This window comes from Ursus maritimus, unplaced genomic scaffold, assembly GCF_017311325.1.
Source record: "Ursus maritimus isolate PB19 unplaced genomic scaffold, ASM1731132v1 scaffold_15, whole genome shotgun sequence".
Taxonomy (NCBI): Eukaryota; Metazoa; Chordata; class Mammalia; order Carnivora; family Ursidae; genus Ursus; species Ursus maritimus.
The window spans coordinates 5982292-6009014 of record NW_024423897.1 but is presented as its reverse complement, the minus strand read 5'-3'; the positions used below and the strand labels follow the sequence as shown (position 1 = coordinate 6009014).

The 26723-nt window shown below is 44.9% G+C and overlaps 1 protein-coding gene across 5 annotated transcripts in view; it reads left to right on the top strand.

Moving 5' to 3' along the window:
* DOCK2 (dedicator of cytokinesis 2) overlaps positions 1-26723 on the top strand; it is a 407128-nt gene that overhangs the window by 330119 nt on the left and 50286 nt on the right. For all 5 annotated transcript variants that reach the window (XM_040630309.1, XM_040630312.1, XM_040630308.1 and 2 more), the window contains 3 exons: positions 9072-9172; positions 9263-9321; positions 20142-20290. In XM_040630309.1, the coding sequence (XP_040486243.1) occupies positions 9072-9172; positions 9263-9321; positions 20142-20290 (309 nt within the window). The remainder of the gene's footprint in view (positions 1-9071; positions 9173-9262; positions 9322-20141; positions 20291-26723) is intronic.

Here is a 26723-nt window from a genome sequence, read left to right as displayed (position 1 = left end):
TTACCCCCCCTTTCTTTATCCCTTTCTTCTCCTACCGATATTCCTAGTTCTTATGTCCCATAGATGAGAGAAACCATATGATAATTGTCTTTCTCTGCTTGACTTATTTCACTTAGCATAATCTCCTCCAGCACCACCTTTTAGAAATGTATCACATTCTTTTACTTTTCTATTCACTGGAGCCTAGTAAAACAGCCACTCACACACACTGAAAAATAAAGCTCACTAATACATTTCTGGGACTTCATGATTCTTCCAGAAATCACTTTTAGGACTCAGACAAGACCTGGGGACTCTGAGATTTGAGGGCCTCAAATCATGTCCCTGGGGCAGAGTGACACACCTGCTCAAGGCCTAGGTAAGAGGAGCCAATTCCTCAAAGCCTTGTGGAAAAACCCATGTTGCTACCTCTGGGTGGTGATATGACAGAGAACGCCCCTGAAAAGGGATCCCTCCTCTGGGGAAATCCCTGACCCCCAGGTTCTCTCGTAGTGCAAACTTAGGAAGTTGCCAGTGAACTGAAGCAATGGTATTTTCTGCCTGTTCATCTAGGGTGTTTGGTTCCGAGCTGGGCTTTGGCCTGGGACTGGCTGAGCAACCTCAGGCAAGGCCTGGACTGTGTCCAAGCCTCAGTGGACTCATCTGTAAAATGCTCACTATACCTACTCTTTCTATTTTGGAGGGGTTTTGTGGAACTGGTCAAGGGGCTGGCTGGGAGAATTCACTGTAAGGTCCCACCAGTTTTCATTCAAATATTTTCTCCTGAAAGAGGACTTCCCTGACGAGTCCTCTCTGAGGGATCCCCACTGATCCCATGGCCATTATGTATTACCACTTAGCCTGTTGTAGTCTCTTCATAGCACTAAATATTATTTGAAATGATCTTCCTTGTTTGTCTACCAGCACATTTTTTTCTCTTTTCTCCAGTAAAGTGTAAGCTTCATGAGTATGAAGACCTTCTACTCACAGAGACTCTGTGCTCCATGCCTGACACATAGTAGGACTCCCTTGGGAGATGATGCTTGGGTTGAGGCCTATGAGACCCACTCTGCTGGAGAACACCAGCCTAGAAGTATTTAATAAACATTATCTTTGAATACGATTCCCTCCCACTATCTTGCATTCAAATCAGGCAACTGCACTATAATGACGATGATGATACAAAGAGTAGCTGCTATTTTCTGATGCCTTATACATGCAGATCTCATGAGAAGCATCCTCAGGCATTTTCTTTCTCAGCCCAGACAACCACACTACAAGTTAGTTACTATTACTAGTACGGTTTCTGCTGGAAGGATGCGGGAACGGAGACTCGGAGGTGATGAGCAGATAGCCTGAAGTGACACAGCATGTCAGTGTGGAATTGAGACCAGAACACAGCGGTGGCTCACATCACAGCCGCAGATCACCACCGCCATGTGCTAGATAGGGAGTCACCCCCACACTGGGTTCACGGAGAGGTTCTGGCTGAGAGTTATAAATCTCTGACGTGGAAACAAAACATGTCACTTTGGCTGTTTGAATCAGAAGAAGTGTTTGATTCCCTTCCAAATGTGCACCAGATGCCTGCAGGCTTCAGGTACGAGTGTGTTCCAGGAAGTTAATAAGGTTGTAGCTTTTTTCGAGGGGCAGCTTGGACCAACACACCTAGGGGCCAGCAGTGAGGCAGGGTTTAGGCCATAAAACTGATGGCTGGTTTGCCCATCTCTTTCCGTGGGTGGTGGCAATTACAGCCTTAGACCTGGTTCCCCGACTCTGGCTGCCCACCCATGGTCTTAGGGGGTACTTTTCAAGAGAAGTGCAGCTTCAGTCCTTCATGCCATTCTTTTAGATTTTATCCTGTTCTCCTGAAAGAAAATCTGCATCTGAGAGATGCCCAGAGAAGTGGGGGTTTCATACATAGAAGGTTTGAGCTTATGAGCTGTGTGACTTTAGGCAAATTACTTTATTTCTCTGTGCCTCAGTCTCTTCAACATCAAATTAAAATTGCAGCTACCTCATTGGATTTTTGAGAGGACTTAGTGAACTAATTCATGTAAAGCACTTAGAACAGTGCCAGGAACATGGTAGCAATTTAATAAAATGTTAGCTCATCATAATAATTGTTATCATCTTGATGATAATGATGATGACGGTCCCCAAATATGTCAGGTCTGGGAACTCATATGCCAGTCCTTGGTAAGCAGGACAGTAAGAAGGCATCTTTCCGGTCACCACGCATTGCCCGGGGCTGTCATACCCACAGTTTTTATATAACAAGAAAATGGCCAACATTACAAAATGAAATAAGTCTCTTTTGCTAATGAGACCTCCATAGATATTTTCTGAAAAGTACTCAAGAACAGGATCATTTTTCAGCCTTATCTTTGTTCTTCTACCTTCTCCTCACCCCGTGCGAGAATGGATTTGTTCTCTGTACCCTGCCTGGAACGCGCCTTGTTTCCTTCTTCGGTTTCATTAATTATGCATTTAATATCAGCAGGGACAGCATCCATCACTGAGAGCTGCTGGCCTTGGCAGCCACTGTCCAGAGGAGGGGCAGGTGCAATGAGATTATCCCTAATATCTTTTCTGGAACTGTGGTTTTATGATACAAAGGACAAAAACAAGAAGCTCTGTGGGTGCCACTCTGCAAGTGACAAGACCTGGGAATTACAGAAATGATGTTTTCTGCCCAGGGCTAAAATAATTTGCATTCCCAGTCCCTATCCAGGATGCTGGGCCTTGGCATTCACATCCATTTGCTGGTCAGGGAAGACCAAGAGAGAATTTCAAATGCAATTCAGCAAAGGTTTCTGTTTAAGAGCGATTCTCATAGGTCCAGACTACTGTAACACGCTCTGAGGAACTCAGAAGCAAAGCAGAACACTGCCCTGCCCTCAAGGATCTTAGAGGCGTGATAGTAGGCTGTGAATCCATCTTCTAGCATCCAAGCCTTTCAAGGTGACTAACCTTTATTAAGTATCTACTTAGGGCATAACCCTGTTGCGTTGGGATATACCCATTTTACCAGTGAATAAACCGAGCTTCAAAGAAGTGGTTGACTGTCTTGTTAAAGGTCATCTAGTCACTAAGCAGGAGCTGCTGGAATTCAGTTCCTGTCCCGTCTGCAGAGCCCAGGCCCTTTCCACTCTTCTGTCCTGTCTTTTAAAAACAGAGTGCCTTTCAAATCTAGGAGACAGCTCTATTTAGCTCCAGAAACACTGTCTGCCCTAGTTAGCTCTTGCTGGCCTTGGGATAGAGAGCTCTGCGATGATTGGCTGTGGGATTAGACTCTCCATATTGGGTACTCTGATTGGCCAGGAATCCATGGTTACACTTCAGATGTGCTCTTTGGCTCCAGGAAGATTGTTTCTGTCTTAAGCAGCTGTCTGATTACTACTAAGAACATCCTCTCTACTTGGGAAGCTGTAATTCACTCTGCATTTGGTAATTCCAGCCTTGGCCTTGAGGCACTTCTGGATCAGCTTCTGGGCATCAGGTTACCTTGGGATCATTTTTGAACCTGTACTAGAGACCCTGTGAAATGATAAAGGATATTCCAGGATATTCCCAGCTATTAATGGAGGAGTGAAGGCAGGCTTGGTCTCTATAATAAGAAACGTAACTTGTAATGGCAAAAAAAGTGAGAGAGGGAGCACATACCATGGAGGGCACCCATCAAAGCCTGAAGAGGCCCACTGCACCCCCCCAGGGAGGATCAAGGTGGGACAATTTCACGACACAGAAAAATGGTCACATGCTTGGGGACAGCTTCTTCGGCCATAGCTCAAGGGCCCCAGATAACTTCTGACTGGATGTTCCTAACCCAAAGCCATGATTGGAAACTTTCACTCCCAAAATCAGTGGCCTCCTTAGAATGTCCCTGGCAGCCATGGCTTTATAGCTCAGAGGGCACACTGGAGCATTTTAGCAACACTGTGCTGGGTGCTTTATTATTTTTTTTTAATGGAATTGGGATAAATAATAATTTACGGCCATTGCAAAAGAACCTCCTAGGATCAAAAATCCTCGAGTGTCTGTTGTAAGGACCGTGGAACATCCGATGACCCAGTGGAAATGTTGACCAACAGCCAAGGCTAAAGGAAACTGAGAAAGGAAAGAAAAGCAATTTTTGCAGAAGAGCAGAGTGGTTAAGAATACAAGTCCTAGAGAGAGATGCGTGTGGATTCAAATGCCAATCTCGCCATTTTGAGCCTGTGTCACCTGGGGCAAGTTATTTTAACTTCTCTGGGCCTCAGTGTCCTGGTTTCCAAAATGGAAGAATAATACTACAAAGATCATAGTGTCTGGGGAGGAGTTAACAAGAAGGCAGGCGGAATGCTGGACTCATTAATGAACTCATTCAACAAATATTTGTGAGCACATGCTGGGTTAGACACGACGCTAAATACTGGATATACAACAGTGAATAAAAAGAAAAGGTTCTTGCCTGCAGGATGCTTATTCCATTAGAGGAGACAGGAAATAAATTAGTTCAGCTTAAAACATGTCATAAATCCTGCCAACAGGGTGTAATGAAGGTGAATAGGTGGGTCTGCTTTAGTCAGAGCAATCTGGGAAGGCTTCCCCGGGAAGTGATTTTTGGAAGGCAGCTAGGCTTACCACTAGACCACCAATGCCCGTTTAGGAAGTGGTTGTTGAACTGGGATCGCAAGATGAAGCAGGAGTTTTCTCGGCAGTGATTTCCTCATTTGGTCCTTATAACTACCTCCCTTTACATAGTATTAGCCTCAATTTTCCAGCTGAGGAAACGGAGACTCAGAGAGGTAACGCAACTTGCCCATGATAATGGAGCTGATAATTGGAGTGGAATCCTGGAAGGCAACCTTACAGTATCTATTCAACAACAAAGGCAACAAACAGCAACAAAATCTGCATAGAACCCCTGTCTAAAGGATTCCAGCTCTAGGAATGTATACTATGTTATAGTCTCTCCTGCGCAAAGATGTATAAACAAACATGTTGATTACAGCACTGATGCTAAAGAGAAAAAAAGCTGGAGTCAATCTAAATGCCTATAAATAGGGAATTGGTTCAAATGAAAGTATATCCTTATAGCAGAGTAGCATGCAGCGATAAAAGGCAGTGAAGTAGATCTGTATAGGCTAATGTGGACGCATCTGCAAGATATATTGGTGAGAGAAAAAAGCAAACTACAGCAGACTATTTTTTGAACTGTCTATACATGTTTGTTTATACATTAAAAAAATTGGGGGAAGAATATCCAGGAACTGTTAATTTTTTTTTTTCTTCTGGGAAATTTGACTAGGGTCCAAGGTAGAATGGAAAATAAACCTTTTATCATTTCATCTTTTCTATCATTTAAGTTTTTTGACCATATGTGTATTGAATGTTTAATTTTTTGAGTTAATTGAAAGTAACTAAATTCTAGTTATACCCACTAGCAGTATGACTTCAGGTGGTCATTTATCTGGATCTCACTGTTTACATCTGTGAAATAAGGGAGTTGGACCAGATGACCCTTAAATTTATTCTAGTTCTAACCTTCTGTTGTCCTATTATTTCAAAATACGAAATTCCCGATCAGAAGTCACCTCACCTCTTCCCCCAGGGAAAGAGGACCCATGTGTTTGGCTCAAGCTCCTGCAGCTTCCCTGAGCCAGCTAAGCTAGGCACTTTGTAGAAATGCCACCAGGCAGCTTGGGGCAGGGAGGAAAGAAAAATCTGGGACCTTCTGAAACAACTGGAGAATTTCTCTAACAATACGGTGATCAATAAATAAATATTTTCTAGAGCCTAGCTACAATCAAACCATTTAAGCCATTGTGCTGAATATGGCATTAAGGATAAAAATAAGTGGAAGACAAGCCCCTTGGTGCTGGTGGAGCTCACAGTTGGAAAGACAGGGCAGTCAAATAACCTACGATCAACACTACAGACAATAGTCAGACCAGCACCCACCCCACCCCCCCGCCAATAAGCAGTTTGTTGAGGGAGAAAACACTGGTAATTTAACGAGGTTTGAAAAGCCATGGCAGTGCCTTTTGTCCTGGTGCTTTGGGAGCAAGAGTCAAGGAAGGTTCAGAGCAGAGGCATCATGAGTGCCCAGAAGTCTCTGGCTGTGGCCATTGCTCACCTCTCAGGGCATTTATAGAGCCACTCACCATGACAATGTTCCCTCAGTTTCACAGTGGGTCCCACATTGCTCTATGGGGCAAAACTGGGCAGAAACTGTGGGTGAGATACTTAGGGGCACCATTTCTGATCTATTAAGAAAAAAGAGGCACAGGATCTATGATCTCATGGCCCACAAAGATCTAGGAGGGAAGACAGAGGAAAATCAGGTCTACTCTTAAGTATATACCCCAGGGAATTAGAATCCACACAAAAACTTGTATGCACAAATTCATAGATGCATTATTCATAAAAGCCAAAAGGCAGAAACAACACAAATGTCGGTCAATGGATGACTGGGCACATAAAATGTGGTATGTCCATAGGATAGATTAGTATTCAGCAATAAAAATAAATGAAGTGCTGATACATGTGACAACACAGATGAGCCTTGAAAACGTTATGTTTAATGAAAGGAGCCAGACGTGAAAGGTTATATATTTTATGATTCCATTTCTATGAAATGTCAGATTGAACAAATCCACAGAGACAGAAGGGAGATTAGTGATTACCAGGGGCTGAGGGGGAGGGAAGAATAGGGAATGATGGCTAAGTGGTGATGGTTGCATTATCTTTTGTGAATATACTAAAAACCATTAAATTCTATACTCTAAAAAGTGAATGTTATGATATATGGATTATATTTAAATTTAAAAAAATTAGGAACGGGTGGCAGAGAAAACATTTTTGAAGGACTAATTTAGAACAGAGAGTAGCAAGAGGCTCTAGGTTTCACACGTCTGTGTTTTCAAATGTGTTAGGGGAACCTTTCCGGAATTATTTCTGAAAGTAATAGCAATTCAATTTACATTGTCCTATATCTATTTCTTTTTGTATCCTGATTACTCTTTGGAAATTTCCTAAAATCAGGAATTTCTCACCTTCAAAATAACCCTTTCCATGTCCTTTGACCAGGTTTTCTGTTTCCCTGGCTTGTTGTTTTATACGGTCTTAAATGTGAGGAGGTATAAAGTCTGGGCTTAGACAGACCAAAGCAGTGCCTTTTCAGAACCCGCAAGTCATGGGGGCATGAGGAGGACGGCAGCCGGAGACCTGACCTGCACAGTGTGTTTGGATAAGCAGGGTTACTAGGGAAACAGAGGGGCTTGAGATGTGATTCTAATGGTTTGGGGAAGCCTTTGAAGGAATTTGAGGAAGGGAGTGATAGAACCCAAAGTGTTTTAAAAAGATCCTATGGTCTCTGTGTGGAGAGTTGACCTGATGGACTCCACAAGCCGGGAGGCTGCTTCACACCGGGAGCAGCTTGGTCTTTTGGACTCTGGGAGATACAGTTTCAAAAAAGAAAAATGTATCCTGCCAACAGAATGTGAGCTGCACAGGGGTAGGGACTGCCGTCTGCATAACCAAAGTCTGATCACTCTGTGTACAAAGAGCGCTGAGCCTTGATCAGAAGGCCTGAGTTTAAATCCCAGATCTACTGTATATATAACAAAGTGCCCTTTGGAAAAATACTTAACCCCTCCAAGCCTCATTCTCTTCATTTATAAAATGGGACTAATGATAGCTACCAAGTTTTGAGAGATGAAAGGAGGGATGTATGGGAGAGTACCTGGCCCATGGTAAAAATGAAGTACTTGTTTTCCTCTTTCTGAAACTGGAACCACAAGCCCATTTGAAAGTAAAACTGGATAGCATTCACGATGTTATCAAGGGTAGAACTGCCTTTTACTTAGTCTTGGCCATCTGAAACCTCCAGTGAACATCTTTGAGTTAAGGATGAAGGTCTTAATGGCAGGTGATTTCTCTATCTAGTTTTACCCTTCCTCTTGTCACTGTTGAGAGGGGGCTGAAAGTGGATGAGCTTTGTCCAGCAAAACTCTCCCCGATCTGTTCCTTGTCGGGCCTCAGCATCTTGTAATAATAACCCTGAGCACTCAAGGGGCCAGCTTGTACTATTTGCTTTGGTACCAAACGAATCACTAGATGAATGAAAAGAACAATATGGCTAACAAGTGCTTTTGAGACCTTACAGAGAATCATGCCCTTTACACATATCATCTCATGTCGTCTTTACGACAGCCCTCTGCAGTGGGTACAAGGGGTACACCTTTTGCAGATGGGTTCACTGAGGCTCCATGTCTCAGGTGCTGTAGTTGTATCAATATCACCATCACCGCATCTCATCTTTTGGAGCACGTCCCATGTGCTGAACCCTTTGCTGGCTCTATCTCACCATGAGCCAGTGGAATGGTGTTTAGTATTAACCCTTGTGTATAGCACCAAGTGATCATGTAAGTGTTAAAATTACAATAAGCCTACATATAAACTAGACCCTCAGAGGTTCTTGAACTCCAGCGAGCATCAGAATTATCCAGAGTGCTTGTAAACACCCAGATTTCTGGGGTCTGATTCAGTAGGTCTGGGGGAGGGGCAGAGAATTTGCATTACTAGTGGGTTCCCAGGTGACGCTGATCCTGTTGTTCTGGGGCCACACTTTGAAACCATTGAACTAAGGAGAAGGTAAAATATTCCAAGACAGAATGGGGTGCAGACTGGTCCTGTGAGCTGTCTGGTGGATCAGGGAGGACTTCTAGAGAGGCTGAGAGTCCCTGAAATACATAACCCCCATCAACCTCTAATTCTACCAGGACACTGGACAGGGGTGAGTTGTTTGTCTTTCAAAACACAGAAGGAAGCATTTTTTTTTCAAAGCAGCCCTAAAAGCCCCCTCCTTGCCCTGTCATCAGAGACAGGATGTGGTCAGCGCCTAGAGAAATCCATCCATTGTGCTTGCTTCAGCCAGGATGGTAATTTCAGAGTCAGCGCCAGTTAGAAAATTGCAGTGCACAGAATTAAACTGGTTCTGCCACTATCTTCTGCCATCTTCATAAATTATTCACATTGCCCAGCATTTAATTCGTTTTCCCCCTTCGGACCCTCGCCATGACTGTTCTTTACTCGTTCATTTACAGCTGTGGAACAACTATTTTCATCTGGCGGTGGCTTTCATCACTCAGGACTCTCTGCAGCTGGAGCAGTTCTCGCACGCCAAATACAACAAAATCCTGAATAAGTAGGTTGCCTGTTTGGGTCTCCTGAAGTGGAGGTTTCATGGGACTCTCTGAGATGGGAGCCTGAAGCAGACATGTGTTCTTTTTCCTAGGTACGGGGACATGAGACGGCTAATTGGCTTCTCCATCCGTGATATGTGGTACAAGCTGGGTAAGTAGGGACATGCATCCAGACAGACACATCTGCACACGCCAAGCTCCTTCTTGAAGACCATCTGTTAGAGGGCCACAGGGGTTTCAGCGGTGGGAGCTTGAAATAGCAGCTTATCACCGTGTGCGTCTTAGGTCCTTAATAAGTGCCTGATGAGAGAGAGTGCCCATCCCCATGTCCCGCCCCCAAACATCTGTGGGTCTGCTTCTGCTTGGTGCCATGAGGCCTTAAGAAGTCAAATTGGAATTTACAGAAAGGAAGAAGGACAGGACTGCTGTGGGAACTATGTCCTCACACATCACATGCATGCTTCCTGCTGATTGGTGGGCCACTCTACCTCCAGCTTCTTCAGGGATGTTGTGGTCTAAAAAAGACCCTCCAACCTCACAGACGAGAACTGGTTCTGTGCAAGACAAGGGTCTTTTGTGATGTGATATGAGGTGGAAGGTGACCCCAGAAGCAATCCCTGTTTTGGTGAGCCACAGGAATCATGGGTGAACCATGTGGTACCCATGGGAGGAAGGAAGGGGAAATGGAATCTGGGAGACGTTTATTGAGAGTCTGAGTCAGGCCTGCGCTAAGGAGGTCTTATTTAACTTTACATCACCTCCTACAAGATGGAAAAACTCCCCCTCCCTTTATTGATCAGGAAACTCAGAGAGGGAAGTAACTTGCTTGAGATCAAACAACTGCAAAGCCCAGAGCTTGGTTTGGATCCCGTGAGGTTAGGGGCCACACTCCTTGCTCAAGGCCTGAATCCTTCTCCATAAATATGTGCTGTAAGGATGAGTGCATAGATGGACGGATTGATGCAGAGGTACAAGTAATGAGGTGTTTTCATCTCCAGTTTGTACGCCCTCCTTGACCCTCTGCTGCCAAGTTGCTCTGCCCTAGGCTTGGACGGTGACCCTCTTCAGTGGAGCCACTTACAGGGACTGTGCCTATTCTGGGGGCTCAACCTAAATGATCTCTCCTGACTTGCTTCTCACTTCCCCAGCCTTCTTAATATCTTTCAGTTCTCTTTGGATTTCCTGGACAGCAGTTTCTTGCCCTTTCCGGCAAGGTCCATTCGCTGCAGGGGAAGCACAGTAGACAGACTGCCCATCTGCACTCTGCGCTCCTTGGCAGCACCAGACTCGGGTGAAGAGCACACACTGGTACTAGGGGGGCTATGGATTGCTTTACAAAATCAAAGGGAGAGCCGGGCAACCAGGCCCAGAACAGATGGCCACATACCTGCCTTAGGTCTTGCCCTGTCATTTACAAGCTATGAGGTTTGAAGCAGGGGACCGAGTGACACTGGGCATAATCTGGGGAAACAGCACCTCTCCCAGGGTGCTTATGAGTTTCATAAGAGCAAAAACTGGGAGAGTGAAGCCATGGAGGCCACACCCAGCTCAGAATTTTTATCATGGTTTTCACCCTTGCCCCATCAGGACAGAGCCTACTTTTCCTGTTCTGGCTCTTTAGTCATCAATACCGGACTTGTATCACTAGTGCCTGAAGGGCAGGGCCCAAGCAGGTAATGTCAAAGAGGGAAGGGGCGGGGGCATGTTAAACCCACAGACATCCATAAAGCAGGGTACTATCAACATCTGGAGTTGGATAATTCTTGGTTGTGGGGTGCTCTGTGCACTGCAGGATATTTAATAGCAACCCTGACCTGGACCCACTAGACGCCAATAGCATCCTCCCTAGTCGTGACAACCAAAAGGGTCTCCAGGCATTGCCAATTGTCCCTGGGGCGGGGGAGAGGAATATGCAAAACTACCCTTATTTGAAAACCACTTCTGTAAAGAAATACTATCTCTGTTCTCTTTTTCTAGAAAACCATCACTTCCTCAGTCTGTCTTTTATTTCTCCACTTTGGATAAGGACAGGGATATAAGAAAACATTTTATGTGTCCTTTACCATTACTCTTCAATAGCAAAAAAACAAAAAACCGTGGTGCAAGTGCAGACCTACCTGGTAGTTGGCACACGGCCTCAGGGTCAGGTGTATGGGAAGAAGTAGCTGGGCCTGGAACAGAATGATGCAAATATGCCCCAGCTCTAAGGGGCGGTCGCTGTCCTGATCTGCTTGATTGCTGTCCTATTAGAATGCAAGACTGACAAAGTCTCGTCTTCCAGTTTTTCAAAAGAAACCAGGAAACACAATTTTTAAATATATTTCCAATTTCTGAATATTGATGATAACTAATTGGAAGTTTTTAAAACATTGAATATGCCCAGTCAAGCATGGGGCCCAGATTCACTTTGCGTAGGAGTTTGCACTCTTTGCTTTACGCCAGCAAAGACGAGATACAGCTGGGGTGGGCTTTCTTTCCCACACCTACACCCCAGGCATTGCCAGGATTGCAAAGCAGGGATCTGCGCTTTGTGTGTCTCTAGTTCTTCCACGCAGCCTGCTCTTTCCGGAACGTCCTTCATTGCCGTTGTTTTGCACACAGATTTTATTTAGATATAGATTATATTTTGGCAGACGTTCCTGCTCTCCCAATTATGCTGATGAATGAAAAGATGTTACCAAATATTCCACCTGCTTAGAATCACAGAACATCAGAGCTGGAAGGGCCCTTTAGAGATCATATTGTCCAGAATTTTTCAAATGTTTATTTTTAGCTGAGGGCCAATAAAAAAAAGAATCTCATGCTCAAGACATAAATTGGTTGAAAGCCGAGCTATTCTAATTGAAGTGGGGTGGGGGGCCCAAAGCCCGTTATAATGGGCCACCCCTGAGCTCCCCAGGTAGACTCCTGAGGATTTTCCAGGGAGAAATCCTGAAGCACCTCAAACAGGTCTAGTCCAACCCACCATTTTACAAAAGAGGAAACTGAGACACAGAGAGATGAAGAGGTATGAACAAGGTCATATAATGCTTAAGAAGCAGATTCAGGGCAAGTACTCTGGCCTGAATATCTGTCCTAAAGCATCACAGAATCCTCCCTGTTTGCAAATACCTGTAGGAGGAATTAATGCAATGGAAAGATGTACTTGTTAGGGTTTGGAGTTTCAAGAAAGAAATTGACTGTGCCTGCCTTAATCAGAGACAGAAGGGAGAGGAGAACCAGGCTATGAAGGACAGGGTCAGAGCCACTCTAGGATCCAGAACAGGTGGCAGAACTTTGCCTTTAGCATGTTCCATTTCTGCATCATCCAGCTTAAAGATCCAGTCTCCAGGGGATATTATTCTATTGGCCTTCCTTGGATTACCACTCCATTGATTTTTCCACCAAGTCTACATCCACTGAAGGAGGTAGAGTTTCCCAAAGTAAGATGTTTATGGAGATGTAGAGAGGTCAAAGTCCTAGATGTCCACTGTGTAGAACAAGAAGCAAAGGATGCTCTTGCAAAAATGGCCACCCTTCTCACCCCTTGGCCTGGACTTCCAGAAAGAAGAAAGTATATCAGCCTGAAGGGATTTTCCTATTACCTATTACTTGCATAGCTGCCTTCTCCTTGCCTGTCTCCTTCAGGGATAAGAGAACAGACAGAGGAGGCAGAGTGAATGGATATAATTCCCCATCCCTACCCCATCGTGTGTTCCACTGGATCTTGGCATTAGCCTGCTTTCTCCTCGTTTGCTAATGAGGTTAACCTGCTAATCCAAACCAGGACCAAGCACTGTATACACTAGAGACAAATGTAATGGGTAATGATAGGTTTTAAAGTACAATCCATGGAATATCCGAGACAAAGTGAAACTTAGAAGCCATCTGTGGCAGACACAGCTGAGAGCCCACACAACAGCCATTCTTCCCTTCTTCCTGGTTAACTGAATCCTGCTTTATCTTTTTTCATGATCACAATTTGCTCAGTTAACCGTGTCTTGTAGCAGGTGATGGCCATATGACCCATCTCTGTCCAAAGAGAATCAGCAGAAACAAACTTGTTGGGGCTTCAGGAAATCCTTTTTGTCCAATTAAAACCAAAGGGAAAGGGGAAAATTCAGTGAGCGCAACACATATTTTGCCCATAGTCTTTCCCTATCTTCCTTTCTGGAAAACAACAAGATGCCTGGAGGTTCAATAGCCAGTTTGAAGCTATGAAGATGAAAGTTGAATGCTAAGGATGACTGACCATCTTTTGACTTCTTGTTGAGGAAGAAAGCTAAAGTAGAACTTACTCGGTTTAGCCTTGGTAATCAGATGCTGTTACATCCCTAACTGATATATCATCTAATTCAACCCCCTCCCATTTTATAGGTGAGCTCACTGAGGCCCAGAGAGGCATAAGGACATTCAAGGTCAACAACAAATCAGTGATTCAGCTGAGGTGAAAGATCCTGTCTCTTGATCCCAAGTCCAGGGTTCTTACTAATACTTTTTTTCAGAATATGCAAATTATTTTCAAAGAGTGTGGAATAGCAAACTGTTTTTCAAAGACTATGGATAATGACTAAATCATAATGCGTGTTAACCTTTTAAATTTTGTTTTAATGCCCAAAGCAATCAGGGCATCATCACCGTGATCATCAGTATCATCTTCTTCTTCTCATCAGTAAAGATTTGAACAATCCTATGATTATAAGATAGCTAATTGCAAAGATAATCTCAGGCTTGAAGATTATTCAACATTCTTCAGAGAAAAGCCTAGACAAATGTGTGTGTGTGTGTGTGTGTGTGTGTGTGTGAATGCCTGTGTGTGTACATGTGTGCTTTTGTGAGAGAGGGTACACGTGGGAAGGTCTTAATGGAGAGAAGGACCACATCTTGTTACCAGGACCAGGCCACTAAAGGGTTAATGCCACTGTGGTTTTGGATCCTGGGACTATGCCAAATGGAATGTACTTTTCCTGATAGTGTAACATCATAGCATTTGATTTCTGCTTGGAGTGAAGCAATGCACATTTTGCCAAAATGACTGCACTTAACCATTCCACATTCACCTAGGTTAACGTCAGGCTGCTGTGTTAACAGTCTTTGTGGGAAAGAAAGACAATTCTAGCGACTGGCATCATGGCCTTGTATGTAGGGAGGTTGCTCCTGGCAAAGCTGTGAGAGCCGGGGCTTTACTTCTTTTAGCGTCTATGGAGTGCTCAACTCAGCACTAAGCTCCAGGGAAGGGTAGGAGAGTTGGAGAAGGATAAGACATGGTCCCTGATTTGCCAGGAAGAGCCACCATCTAGAACAAACTAAGAGGTTAAAGGACAAACCTAGAGTATGTTCCTTAACACGGAATGTGTGGTGGAGACTTAAGAGTTCGGGCAAATGGGAGGTAGATGAGGACAATACGGATGGCTCCCCTGGGGTAAATGGCTCTTGAATGAGACCCCAGGATGGCCCATGTCCAGACTGAAAGAAAGAGGGGAAAGGACAGGTGTTCCAGGAGAGCAACCAGCCTGCACTAAGCATGGCTTCTTAGAGTTGGGAGAAGCTGCTGGCAAGAAATAGAAAATGGGATTACAGAGACATCCATCCATCCATTCATCCATTCGATTATTGATTAATTCAATTAACAACAAATATTGAGCACTGTGGTAGGCCCAATAACATTTCCCCAAAGATGTCTATGTCCTAATCCCTAGAAACTGTGGATATATTACCTTACAAAGTGGACTTTTCATGCCTGATTAAGAAACTTGAAGATGGAAAAAAAAAAAGAAGAAGAAGAAGAAGAATCTTGAAGATGGTGAGAGTATCCTGGACTATCCAGGTGAACCCACTGCAACTACAGGGTTCTTAGAAGAGAATAAAAGGAGGCAGGGGAGTCAAAGAGGGATGTGAAGAAGATGCACTACTGGCTTTGAAGGTGGAGGAGAGACCAGGAGCCAAGAAATGTAGGAGGCCTCTAGAAACTGCAAAAGGGAAGCACATAGTTTCTTCCTGAGACCCTCGAAAAGGAACCCAGCCCTGCTCACACCTTGATCTTAGGTCAATGAAACCCATTTCAGACTTCTAACCTCAAGAAGCATAAGGTAATACATTTGTACTGTGTTAGCCACTAAGCTTATGGTGGTTTATAACAGCAACAACAAGAAACAAATACAAGCTCCTTCTACATGACAGGCACTGTGCCTGAGTCTGGGGCTGCAACTGGAAACAGGTTAGAGATATAGCCCTTGACCTCATGGATGTGTGGCCATTGCACTGAATAGTAACCTACTAATTGCAGAGCTGTTTCGTTATGGCCAAAGGGGAAATCACTGTCGAGCAGAAGCTTGTGGTACCCGGAGAGTCTACAGAGGACTCCTGCCTCCTGAGGGAGCCCAGGATGGCCTAGATGAGGAAGAGTGAAGAATCTTACTCCAGAGCAATACTGTCCTGTGGGACTGGAATGTGAGCCACCTGTCTAAATGCAAATGCCTTAATGTCCACAGTTTTTTTAAGTAAAAAGAAATAGTGAGATTAATGTTCCAATATATTTTATTTAACCCCATATTCCAAAATCTTATCATTTCAACATGTAATCAATACAAAACATTATTGAGATAAGTTAGTTTTGTTTTTGGTTTCCAGAACTCATTCTTTGAAATCTAGTGGCCTTTTCATACAGCACCTATGACTCACTCAGAGCCATATCACAGCGTATCTCCTGTTGGACTAACCTCAAGTGCTCCAAAGATCCATGCGCCTGTAACTTCCATACTCGATTGAACGACATTGGAGAATGAATGGGATTTATTTGTGAAGGCAGGTGGGGGTAGGGAGTGGAAACGGGGTCAGGGAGAGGGAGGGGAGAGAATGGTGGCCAGAGGAGGGCACATATGCAGGCCCAAGGAGGAGAGGCAGGGTGTGCCTGAGGAGCAGAGGCAGGCCATGGAGGGAGCACAGGCAGGCAAGAGGAAGAGATGGGGTATGGAGTAGGAGCATTGGACCAAACAGGCCTGCAGAACTGGTCCCAAGAGCAACAGAAGCCATGGAAGGATTGTAAACTGTGGATCAGCATGGTCAGATTGGGACTTTTCAAACAGTTTTGAGGAAGATTATAAAATATTTAGATAGGTTAGAGAAGGATCAGGACAGTCATGAGTGTCTGCCATGGGAGAGAAGATAAATCCATCCTGACCCTCTCCCCATGCCTCCTCTTTACTCTGGAGGTGAACAAATAAACTGACAGTCCTAAAAAGTTCCATGGAAAGCTCCAGGGAGCTCCATGAGTTGAAACATGTCTTTGCATGTTGCTTTTTGCAGAGCCCAGCAGAGGCTGAGCTGATAGTACTCACCATCATCACCACAATTGCCATCAGTACTTCCTGAGCCTTTCTAATGAGCCAGCCACTCTGTAGAGCCCTTTGTTTATATTAACTCTTTTAAGCTTCTCAACAATCCTACCAGGCGGGGATTATTTTTATCTCCATTTTACAGATGGGCTAACAGAGGCTTGGGGAAGTTAAATGACAAAGCAACACGGCCATGGAGTGGCGGCAGTGGGACCTGATCCAGGTTGTAGGGCTCAGCGGTTCTAAAGGCCTGGAAGGGGCCTGGAGCTGGGCACATGCTGGATGATGAGGAGCAAAGAGCCTGCCCGTCTGGGAGCAGTGCCAGAAGGGAGCTTCTCCAAGCCTGAGTCAGAGCAGCAGAGATCTGTGTTCTTTCTTCCCCTTTTGCGCTGAACGAGTGATCTTTGCGGATCAGCCCAGCTTTATTTCAGAGTCCCCAGAAGGATGCGGGACTCTGAACTCCAGGAGGTCATAACTTGTCCTCGTCTCTGTTCATTTCAGAGTCTGTGCCCACCTTTAGAGAGCCATACACTCTCCGAAAGAGTGCCCCTTCTGTCCCTATCAGCCTCACAAGGTCAGTGACATGTTCCACTCCTCTCAGCAGGTTCACAGTGATGGTCTCCTTCCTTCCTCCTTCCCTCCCACTTCCCTTACCCCCTCTTCCTTTTTTGCCAGGTCATCTTCTTAGTGCCCTCATACCCTTTGTGTTCAGTCTTACAGTCTCCTCCTGAGAGGTGTGATAGATGAGGCCACTGTACAGATTAGCAACCCAGGCCAGGGAACACACAGGACTGCTTTCCACCCCCACACCGAAGCTCTTCTGTGCGCTCTCATTTCCACCAGAGCCTTTCCCAGGGCCTATGTAATTTGGCATTTGGGTTTATCCTGCCGGCTTATTGGCACTTTAAAAGTCTTTTCTAATTGGTATCTGTTCTCAGTGAGATTCAGCCTCCATTATATGAAAAAAGGCCCTCGTACTGATTCCTTGCCTTGCCTTTTTTTGAATACAGCAGCAGGTGTGTGTCTTGAATGAGGATTTTTTTTTCCCAAATGAGTTTGCATTCGATTAGCCTCGAGTATGTTCTGTGTTTGCACATGCACACGTGTCTATGTATATAAAGACACACATACATGCACATTCCGATTATTTGAACACAAAATCCAATGAGTTGAAATTCCATTTTTGATGTAAATGAATAAAATTTCTTCATGGAACGTTGTAAGGGGCATTTAGCTCACACTGTATTTAGAGATCAGCATCTCTCTCCATTTTCCCTATTCTTCCAAACACCTCTTCAACTGACTGCAAAGAATGCGGGTCAAAAGTATCTTAAGAAATCCCTGGTCTACAGCATGTCCGCTCTTTATTTTAAACCGTCTTAAATATATCCTTATCATAGCCAATGCCCTCCAGTATTCTAAAGGCCTTTGTTGCATAAGCAATTTCTCCATTCCGTGGTGGCTTATCTGACAGTTTCCCATTTACTTTCTACTTATTATTGCACTTGACTTTGAATTTTAAAACCCCACTGTGGGTTTAAAGGATCTTGAAGGACGAAATCAAAAACCTAGATTAGCAATCACTATAAACCTGCTAGAAAGTACAATTTTTTTTCTTTCTTATTTGGGCCAAAGCGAAGGCTTGCAGCTCAAGTATAATCCAAACGCATCATATAATGAAGCGGATATCCTGGAAAAGTGTCTTTATATTTCACTCAACTCTCTGCCTGACTTCACCACTTCATTCTCACTAACTGAAGATAGTCTGAGGATGATGCCTTTTTATCTGAATTCTGGGGAAATACTTGAACATTAAGCCTCATTTAGGCTGAATGAAAATTCATCTTCTTGCTGCTTTCCCTCTTGGCTCCTTTTCTGAGCTTTAATTGAAGGCAACAGCACCGGGCTGTACACCATGCCTCCTGAGTTTCTGCACCCCCAGGAGCTCTCTGTCCTAGGTTAAGACCCCAAGTGTTTGTCCTGACAGTGGAGAAAACCTGGATGGGATTCTTGGGCTCTGAGACTCGGAAGAAAGAGGCAGCTGCTGGAACAGTTGGGTGTCAGCTTCGATGACAGGGCTGTGTGGATATACTTCCCCTCGCTCCCCAGGAAGTCCCTGCAACTCCTAAGTGCCCCTCTTCGTGCCTTTTTTCTGCCACATATCCCGTGTGTATACTCAAGAGTCTGCTTGGTTCTGCTCAACAAGGCTGTCCTTAATGGTCCCTTCTGGTCAAACATCAGAAGAGCAATAGCTAACCCTCTGTCAAGTATGGCACATGGCAAGCACGGTCCTGGGTGCTTGGGAAATAATCATCCACGTGTTCTCCACAATGACCCTCTCAAATAAATACTATTATTCTCTCATGTTACAATGAGGACACTGAGTCCCCAAGTGGTAAGATCAGCTTGTCCAACATCACATAGCTAGTTGATGGTGGAGTCAGCTTACAAATTCAGGCCATCTAGCTTCAGGTTCAGTACGCTTAACCACTGGGCCACACTAGCGGTGCCCCTGTGTGCTGATTCTTCCAGGCTCTGTGCTCAGTACACACAGGTGTATTTTCATACGGTCTTCTCAACAGGTGGGTGTTGCTATTGCATTTTTATAAGATGCATATTCAAGTCATATAGCTAATGAGTATAGGTGCTAGACAAATTTATTTCTTCATTCAATAGACATTTATTAAACATCTAAATGTCCTATACTCAGTGCCACAGATCTGAAGGTGAGAACAGACATTGTCTCACACTCTCATGAAATGGGGGAGGCAGACATTTATCATAATATTCCACAAATGAAGCCATCATTGCAAAGTTGGGTGAGAACGCACAGCATAAGAAGCCAGAGCAGGGGTTCTGACTTCACTGGGGTTGGGGGGGTTGTGCTAGGAGCTGTTCTCAACATATCCCCTGAGACCCATCCAGGGGAATCTAGGTGACAATGGGGGTATTGGGGCACAGACGGGGGGGGGGAACTATTATCAACAAAGGAGCAGTGTGTACATAGGCCTGGTGGTGGAGGACACAAAGTGAGTTTGTGACGCTGAAAGCAGGCCAGCATAGCTGGAATGCCAAGAGCCAGAGGAGGTTCATGGGAATGCCTTGTCATCCACTCATCATTCCATTGGTCATACTGTTCCCTTGAAGGAAGGGTTGTGAGTACGCCTCACAATTCCACTGACCCTCCTATTATAGCAGATTCTTAGGAGGAAATTTTGCTTTTCTTGTTTCATGAAACAGTTTCTAAAAGCATGTTCTCCAGTCTCAGAAACATGGTTTGTGATGTGGACAGGCATAATTTCAAATATCCCTGTTAGAGATTTGCCATCACTAACATATTCCATCAGGGCTCCATTTGGCAAGGAGATCATGCAGGTGAAAACCCTTGTAAACAGTGATGTGCTTTATACATATCCATGTTATTATCCTTAATAACAGCTCGTTCTGGATGATGCATGCACCTCTTACAGGAGTTAATATATGTAAAGTGTTCAAAATGGTGCCTGGCTCCCGTAAACAACTATATAAGTGTTAACTATTATTTCTACTATTCTGCCTCCCCTTTTTTTTTTTTTTTTCCTTTCTCCAGGCTTGGTCTGAGGAGGATCTGTGCACCATGAAAACTGTTTTATGTGTCCGTGTTCCTCTTCCCTTACAGGCCAGAACAAAATCTGCTTCATCCCAGGCATGGTGGGACCTATATTAGAGATGACACTTATCCCTGAGGCTGAGCTCCGAAAAGCCACCATACCAATCTTCTTCGACATGATGCTGTGTGAATATCAAAGGAGTGGGGATTTCAAAAAGGTAAAAAATGAGGCTGGAAACTCATGCCATCCTCCCTGATCCCTAACCCATTTCCCCATAATGATATCCTCGTTCCATCTGCCTGGGCTTCATTCAGGGCCTTGACGGTAGGATAGGGACATTATTCATGTGCCCAGAATGAGCTGGCAGATCAGATTTGGTCACTATTCTATCACGCTTTCCTGCCAAGATTAAAATGCACTTTCTTGCTGTGTATCAGCTTGGTCCCTTTCTCAATAGTACAAGTACCCTACTTCCCTACCTAAGTGTTCCCTCCAAGTGTGTCCAAAGAGCCCACCCCTCCCACCTGCCCCCATCTCGCGCCTGCCTCTGTCCAGCACTTTCTATTCTGGGACAACCTGGAAGATCTATATTGTCTAGAAAGAGCTGACCCTCCTAGGAGTCATACTCAGCCATGAGTCAAAATTGACAGCGAATGGCGTCAGAGGCCCGTTGCCCAGGAGAGACCTGTGGAGCTGCCATGGCAATAGGAGGCTTTCCCCAGCGTGGAGGGAGTGAGCAACTTGCGTGAAACACAAGTGTCATTGGCCAAGTATTTTCTTTGAAAGGTCCTGTGAAGCCTGAAGAACGAGGACCACATTCTGGGCCCAGTCACTACAGAAGCTTCTGACAGTGCACTAGGCACCCATTCCACAACAGGTTCCTGGCGGTGTCCCGTAGTTTTGCCCAGTTCAGGAAGGTTGGTGTTTAAGTCTTCTCAGGCTGCCTTAGTGGTTCCCTCAGATCTCGACCCTCTGTCCTCTCTGCCACACAGCTGGTTTTACCCTTAATGGGCTTGCCCTCCTCCTCTCCCAGCATTTCTGCCTCTCTCTCTAGACTATTTCCTGCCACCAAAAAATTTCCCTTAAAACACGTACTTAAAAGGTAGCAGATTCTGGGGCGCCTGGGTGGCTCAGTCGTTAAGCGTCTGCTTTCGGCGCCGGGCGTGATCCCGGCATTCTGGGATCGAGTCCCACATCAGGCTCCTCCACTGGGAGCCTGCTTCTTCCTCTCCCACTCCCCCTGCTTGTGTTCCCTCTCTTGCTGGCTGTCTCTCTCTGTCAAATAAATAAAATCTTTAAAAAAAAAAAAAAGGTAGCAGATTCCAAACTGCCTTTCCTTAAAATCCTTACAGATCTTACCCCTTTCTTGCTTATTGATTCTCTAATCCTTGCCCAGTGACATCCAAGCCCTTCTGCCTGCATTCAGGGCCTTTCTTGCTCTGGCCTTCCATCAGCCTTCTCAGCCATTATCCCCACCTCACCTGTTGTCCAGCTATTCCCACAGCTCACCTGATTTGGGATGCCTTGGTCAGCATCCTCCTCTGTGCATTTCTCCTTCCTGCTACTACTCTGCCCTGTTCCCAGTCCTGCCTGCCAACACCTAAACTCCTACTGATCCTGCAAAGTCCATTGCAGAACTGCGTCCGTTAAGAGACCTTTTCCCTCTACCCCTACATCATTTTATCTCTCTGAGGTATGATGATTATATCCTGCCTTGCCTTATACTCATTTCTGAGTATTCTCTGCATCTTCCTCATCCTTATCTAATAAAAGTGATAATGATGATGATGATGACACAAATGGCTGCCGTGACCCGGGTACCATAGTGTCAGGCACTATAAGTACTTTCCCTATGTTAGTTCATATGATCTTGTTTATTGCAACCCTATGAGTTAGATAGCATTATCATGCCCATTTTAAAGATGAAAATATTGAAGCCTAGCGAGGTAAAGTTACTTGACCAAAGTCATATGTCAAGAAAGAGGTGGGGCAGAGACTGCAACACACAAGTCACTATAGTCCCCAAACCATGTTGTGCCTACTGCATTATCCAGCCCCTGGTATTGTCACAGTAAATGTTGGCTGAGTGAGAGAATGCTTGGCATCCTCTCCAGCAGTGGTTTCTCAAAATATGTTCTACAGAGCACTAATCCTAACAGATGCTCTAGGGAAGGGGGTTTGAAGGCTAAATACCTTTGGAAGCCACTGCATATGGTAACCCCCTTGGAGATTTCCAGTGCACATTAACATAGTCAAAGCACTGATGCATTCCACTATAAACAGATCTGCTCAATTTCTCAAACTTATTTGTGCAAGAAGTATCAATTAGATGTGCCATTCTGCCAATCACTTTCGAAAACATTGTTCTAAGGGGAAAAAGACACTACAGGTGGTCCTCAACTTACAATGGTTCGATTTACGATATTTTGACTCTACAATGGTGTGAAAGTGATACACATTCAGTAGAAACCTTACCTTGAATTTTGAATTTTGATCTTTTTCTGGGCTGGCAACATGCAGTGGATTCTCTCTTACGATGCTGGGAAGCAGCAGTGAGCCCCAGCTCCCAGTCAGCCACATGATCATGAGGGTAAACTAATGATATACTTGGAGCCATTCTATGCCCATACAACCATCCTTTTTCACTTTCAGTATGATATTCAGTAAATTACATGAGCTAATCAACATTTTATTATAAAATAGGTTTTACAGTAAATGGTTTTGCCCGATAGGCAATGTAAGTGTCTTGAACATGTTTAAGGTAGGCTGGGCTACGCTATGATGTTCAATAGGGTAGGGATTTTAAATGCATTTTCAACTTAACTGTATTTTCAACTTGCAATGGGTTTATCAGGACATAACCCCATTATAAGCTGAGCAAGATCTGTAATTAGCTCTGATGATACCAGTGTGAGAGGGTACTCTCCTGCCTAGGGATTAATTAGCAGGAGCTCTCTAGTCCCAGAAAGGCTAGTGACCAGCTGTCCCCTCGGCAAAGAGCCTGGAAAGAAATCAGGTTGAGGAGGTCAGATAGAGGAAGATACCATATTCAACCAATTGAGATCAGGGGGAGTGGAAGGTGAAACCTGGAGTGAGTGTTTGAAGGCAGTTTGCAATCTGCTGCCTTTTAAGGGGAAAATGAGGTGTATGAAGTTTGGGAACATGCAGAGGGCACACAATGTGAGATGAAGGGCATCATACTTGCCCTCAGGTGGGCACTCCCTCCAGAGATGTGTGCACCAGCTGGCTCAGAAGATGTCCTGGGAGCAGATGTGCAAAGGAAACACCATATTTTAAAAACAAGCAAGCCCTTCATTTCTGGATTATGACCTGACAGTTGTTTTGGTGTCCTCATGTGTTTAGAAGCCTTCAGAGGCTTGCCTGAGTAAGATTTTTTTTTTTTTGCTTTAAAGGATTTCCTTATTGTGGTATCCCCATGATATCTACCCACCTGTTTTCTATGAATGGGGGTCATCCTTGGACTCCTCAATCCAAGCTGTGTTCATCGTAATAATGTTCCCCAATTGCTTCTCTTAATTTTTCCCTTATCAAAAGAGACAGGACAATCAGCCTGACTAATGGGGCAGCTTTCCATGAAAAAGCCAGCTGGTGTGCTTGGTGGGAGCTCAGCTGTGGAATGAGCAGATCCAGGCATGTCTCCTTGGTTCAGAGTAAGCAGCCCTGGAAAGTGTCCCCAGGAAAGGAGGAAACCAGTCCCTCATGAACCCCAAGCCCTGATGGGCAAATCCAGAGTGAACCCTGGAACTGGGTCTGAAATCCAGTTGCATTGTATGCAAACTAGCGTGAGGGAATGATGCCAAAATTATCAGCTAAGAGCCAGGTGCCTGTAAGATGACAGGCTTCCCTTTCTAAACTTGGAGTTTCTTAAAGAAAATAGCAGAACCCAGAGAAAAGTTAGCAGGACCCTTGCTCCCAGTTCACACCATGCCCCCTGGACTGGTACCCAACATCTTGTGGTTCTCTTGCTGCCCTGTCTTTGCTCGGGCTCTTGCTTTGATTTCTTCACCTGAAGAGATTCTACTCATCCTTCAGCTGAGGCCTCACATGTTGAGACAGCCCTTTGTGCTTCCTGAGGCAGTGGTTCATATGGATGCAAAAGACAGATTTGCTCAAGCAGGATGTGTAAGGGCTGGAACTAGGACAGGGAGGGGTTGGGGGATGGACTTAAGGGGGGTGGGGGTAGGAAAAAGGAGGCTCTGGGGCAATCTCTCTTTCTGCTCTGAGTTTCTTTTGCAACCTCATTGCCAGATCTCTGTCTTATCCTCTAGCCCAAATAAGATAGCTGATGAGTTTCTCTGATAACTTTTACCCCTCATGAGTACAGCACTTCACCCAAGACCATCTCAGGGGTTTCTGTCCTATGATTCAGACTAGGTGTGCCATCCTTGGTACACTCCATAATTCCCTTGGTGGGGCTATGGACAGGTCAGTTTCAGCAAAAGGAGCCTGGGGTTGCCACATTGTGGCTGGCATGGCCATGCCTGGTCAGGGTAAAACGCATCTTGTCCTGCCTGCATGAGGCTCAAGCACATCTCTTATCCCACATTGCATGATGATCTACTCATAGATCTGTCTCTATTACGAGACTGTGAGTTCCTTTAGGGCTAAAGCCAGTCTCTCATTCCTGAACTCCTAGCACTTATCAAGTATCTGTCTAGTCTAAGACTAGACTTGCATCCTACATTTCAGAGGAAAAGCCTTGGCACAGGGAGGAGCATTCCAGTGAATATTTTCATAATGTAGGGTAATGAGGGTTGCTGACTACTGCTTGAGTAATCCCCAGAGGCTGGGTAAACCAGCTGTCTTCCTGGACAGTTCTTTGTGAAGTGAGGGGTTTTGGGGTTTCTAGGTGAAGTTGGTGGGAAGGAGTGAGAGTACTGGTGCATAGACACTGAGAAGAGTGGTTACCTATGATACAGATCATAGAAAGGGCTGTGCAACAATCAGCCTGAGTGTCTGAGCTGCACCAGGCAGTGGTTCCAGAGAAGATCCCTCTCTCAGAGGTAGAAGAGGTAATAGGATTTGATAGCAGCACCTAGAATAGCAGCTAGAACCCAGCACAAGGTCAGTAATTGTTTGGTGAATGAATTAAAACACAGAGATATCAGTTTAGCAGATCCCACTGAAATTGAGTATTGGCATGGAGTAAGGTGGTGATTCAAATGTCTTAGAACATAATGTGGAAAAGAGCAATCGATTCAATAAATATATACTGGTCACCTACTGTACTGCGGGCAGTGTGCTTTAGAGTCAGATAAGCTTGCTGCTTATAGGCTGAATAAATTTAGGTAAGTTATTTAACCTCTTTCAGCCCTGGTTTCTTTATCTGTAAAGTGACTATCATAATACCATTATAGGTTCCCAAACCAGAGCTCTATGGGGGATGATCTGGAGCAGGCAGGGACAAGATAACTCAAAGAAAATTAGGAAGCTGCCCTGACTCCCTTCTCACATGACATTATTGTCTCCAGCTCTCCAGCTCTCCACCCCCGCCCAAGTCAGCTTCCATCCACCCCCTAACAAGCAGTGTTTCATTAACAAAGGAGGCCACAGGCTAACATACTAGGGCCAGTTCCATCCCTGCTATCCCTCTGCCATCCTGGCCTTTCACACTATCTCTGCCCCTCCCATACAAAGTCAAATTCAGCACCATACCTTTGAAGAAGAGCTCTTGTTTCCTAAATTCACACTTCCATAGGATTCTAGGCTAACAAATAATGAAAATAGCCAAGATGTTCTCAATCAGTCAGGAGAGGCAGCAGAAGCAATGCGGGGAAGGCATGATGCAAATGTGAGGCCTGCATGAGTCATGCTGGAAGAGGGAGGCCCACCCAGGAGGGCTGGGCTCCTAGAGTTCACTTCCTTTTCCCTGACTAGGGCTTTTTAAGATTAGTATTGGGCCTCTATAGCATTGACTTCAGTGAAAGTAGCCTGCAGATACTCCTTAAGGAATACCCACCCTACAAGGGTAGAGGAGGAGTCAACAATGTGATGCAGCTGTGTAGCTGTGGATGAGAATGGAATTGATTTGGTGAAGCCAGAAGCTCTGCACAGTGGCACAGCATAGTGTATGTTTGGGAGCAAACGCTGGGCCCTTGGACCTACTCTGGTCAAGTCCAACCATCCTATGAAACCCAAGACAAAGGTTCCACTTTGCTTCAGTTTCCTTCTTTATAAAATAGGAATGATGATATCCACCCCCCCCCTTGGCTGTTGTAAAGATTAAGTGAGATTATGATGCTATTGACAATGACAGTGTCAACAATGTCATGATGATAATTGCTAACAATTATTGAGCATTTACTATGTGCCAAGCACCATGCTAAGCCTTTCACGTGTTTTCCCATTAACTCCTCCCAGCACCACTCTAAGTAGGTGCTGTTTTAAATCTCCATGTAATAGATGAGAAAATTGAGCCCCAGAAAGCTTATTAACTTGTCCAAAGTCACATGGTGGGGGAAAAAGTCAAAGCAAGACTCAAACTAAGTCTCTTGGATGCCAAAAGCTGTGGTCATAGACACTCCTGAGCACGGCACCTGCTGGGGAACAAAATGGGCCACAGTCTGCTTTGGGACGTGCCTGACTGAAACCCTCACTCTCCAACCTGCCCCGGAGGGCTCAAGCATGGC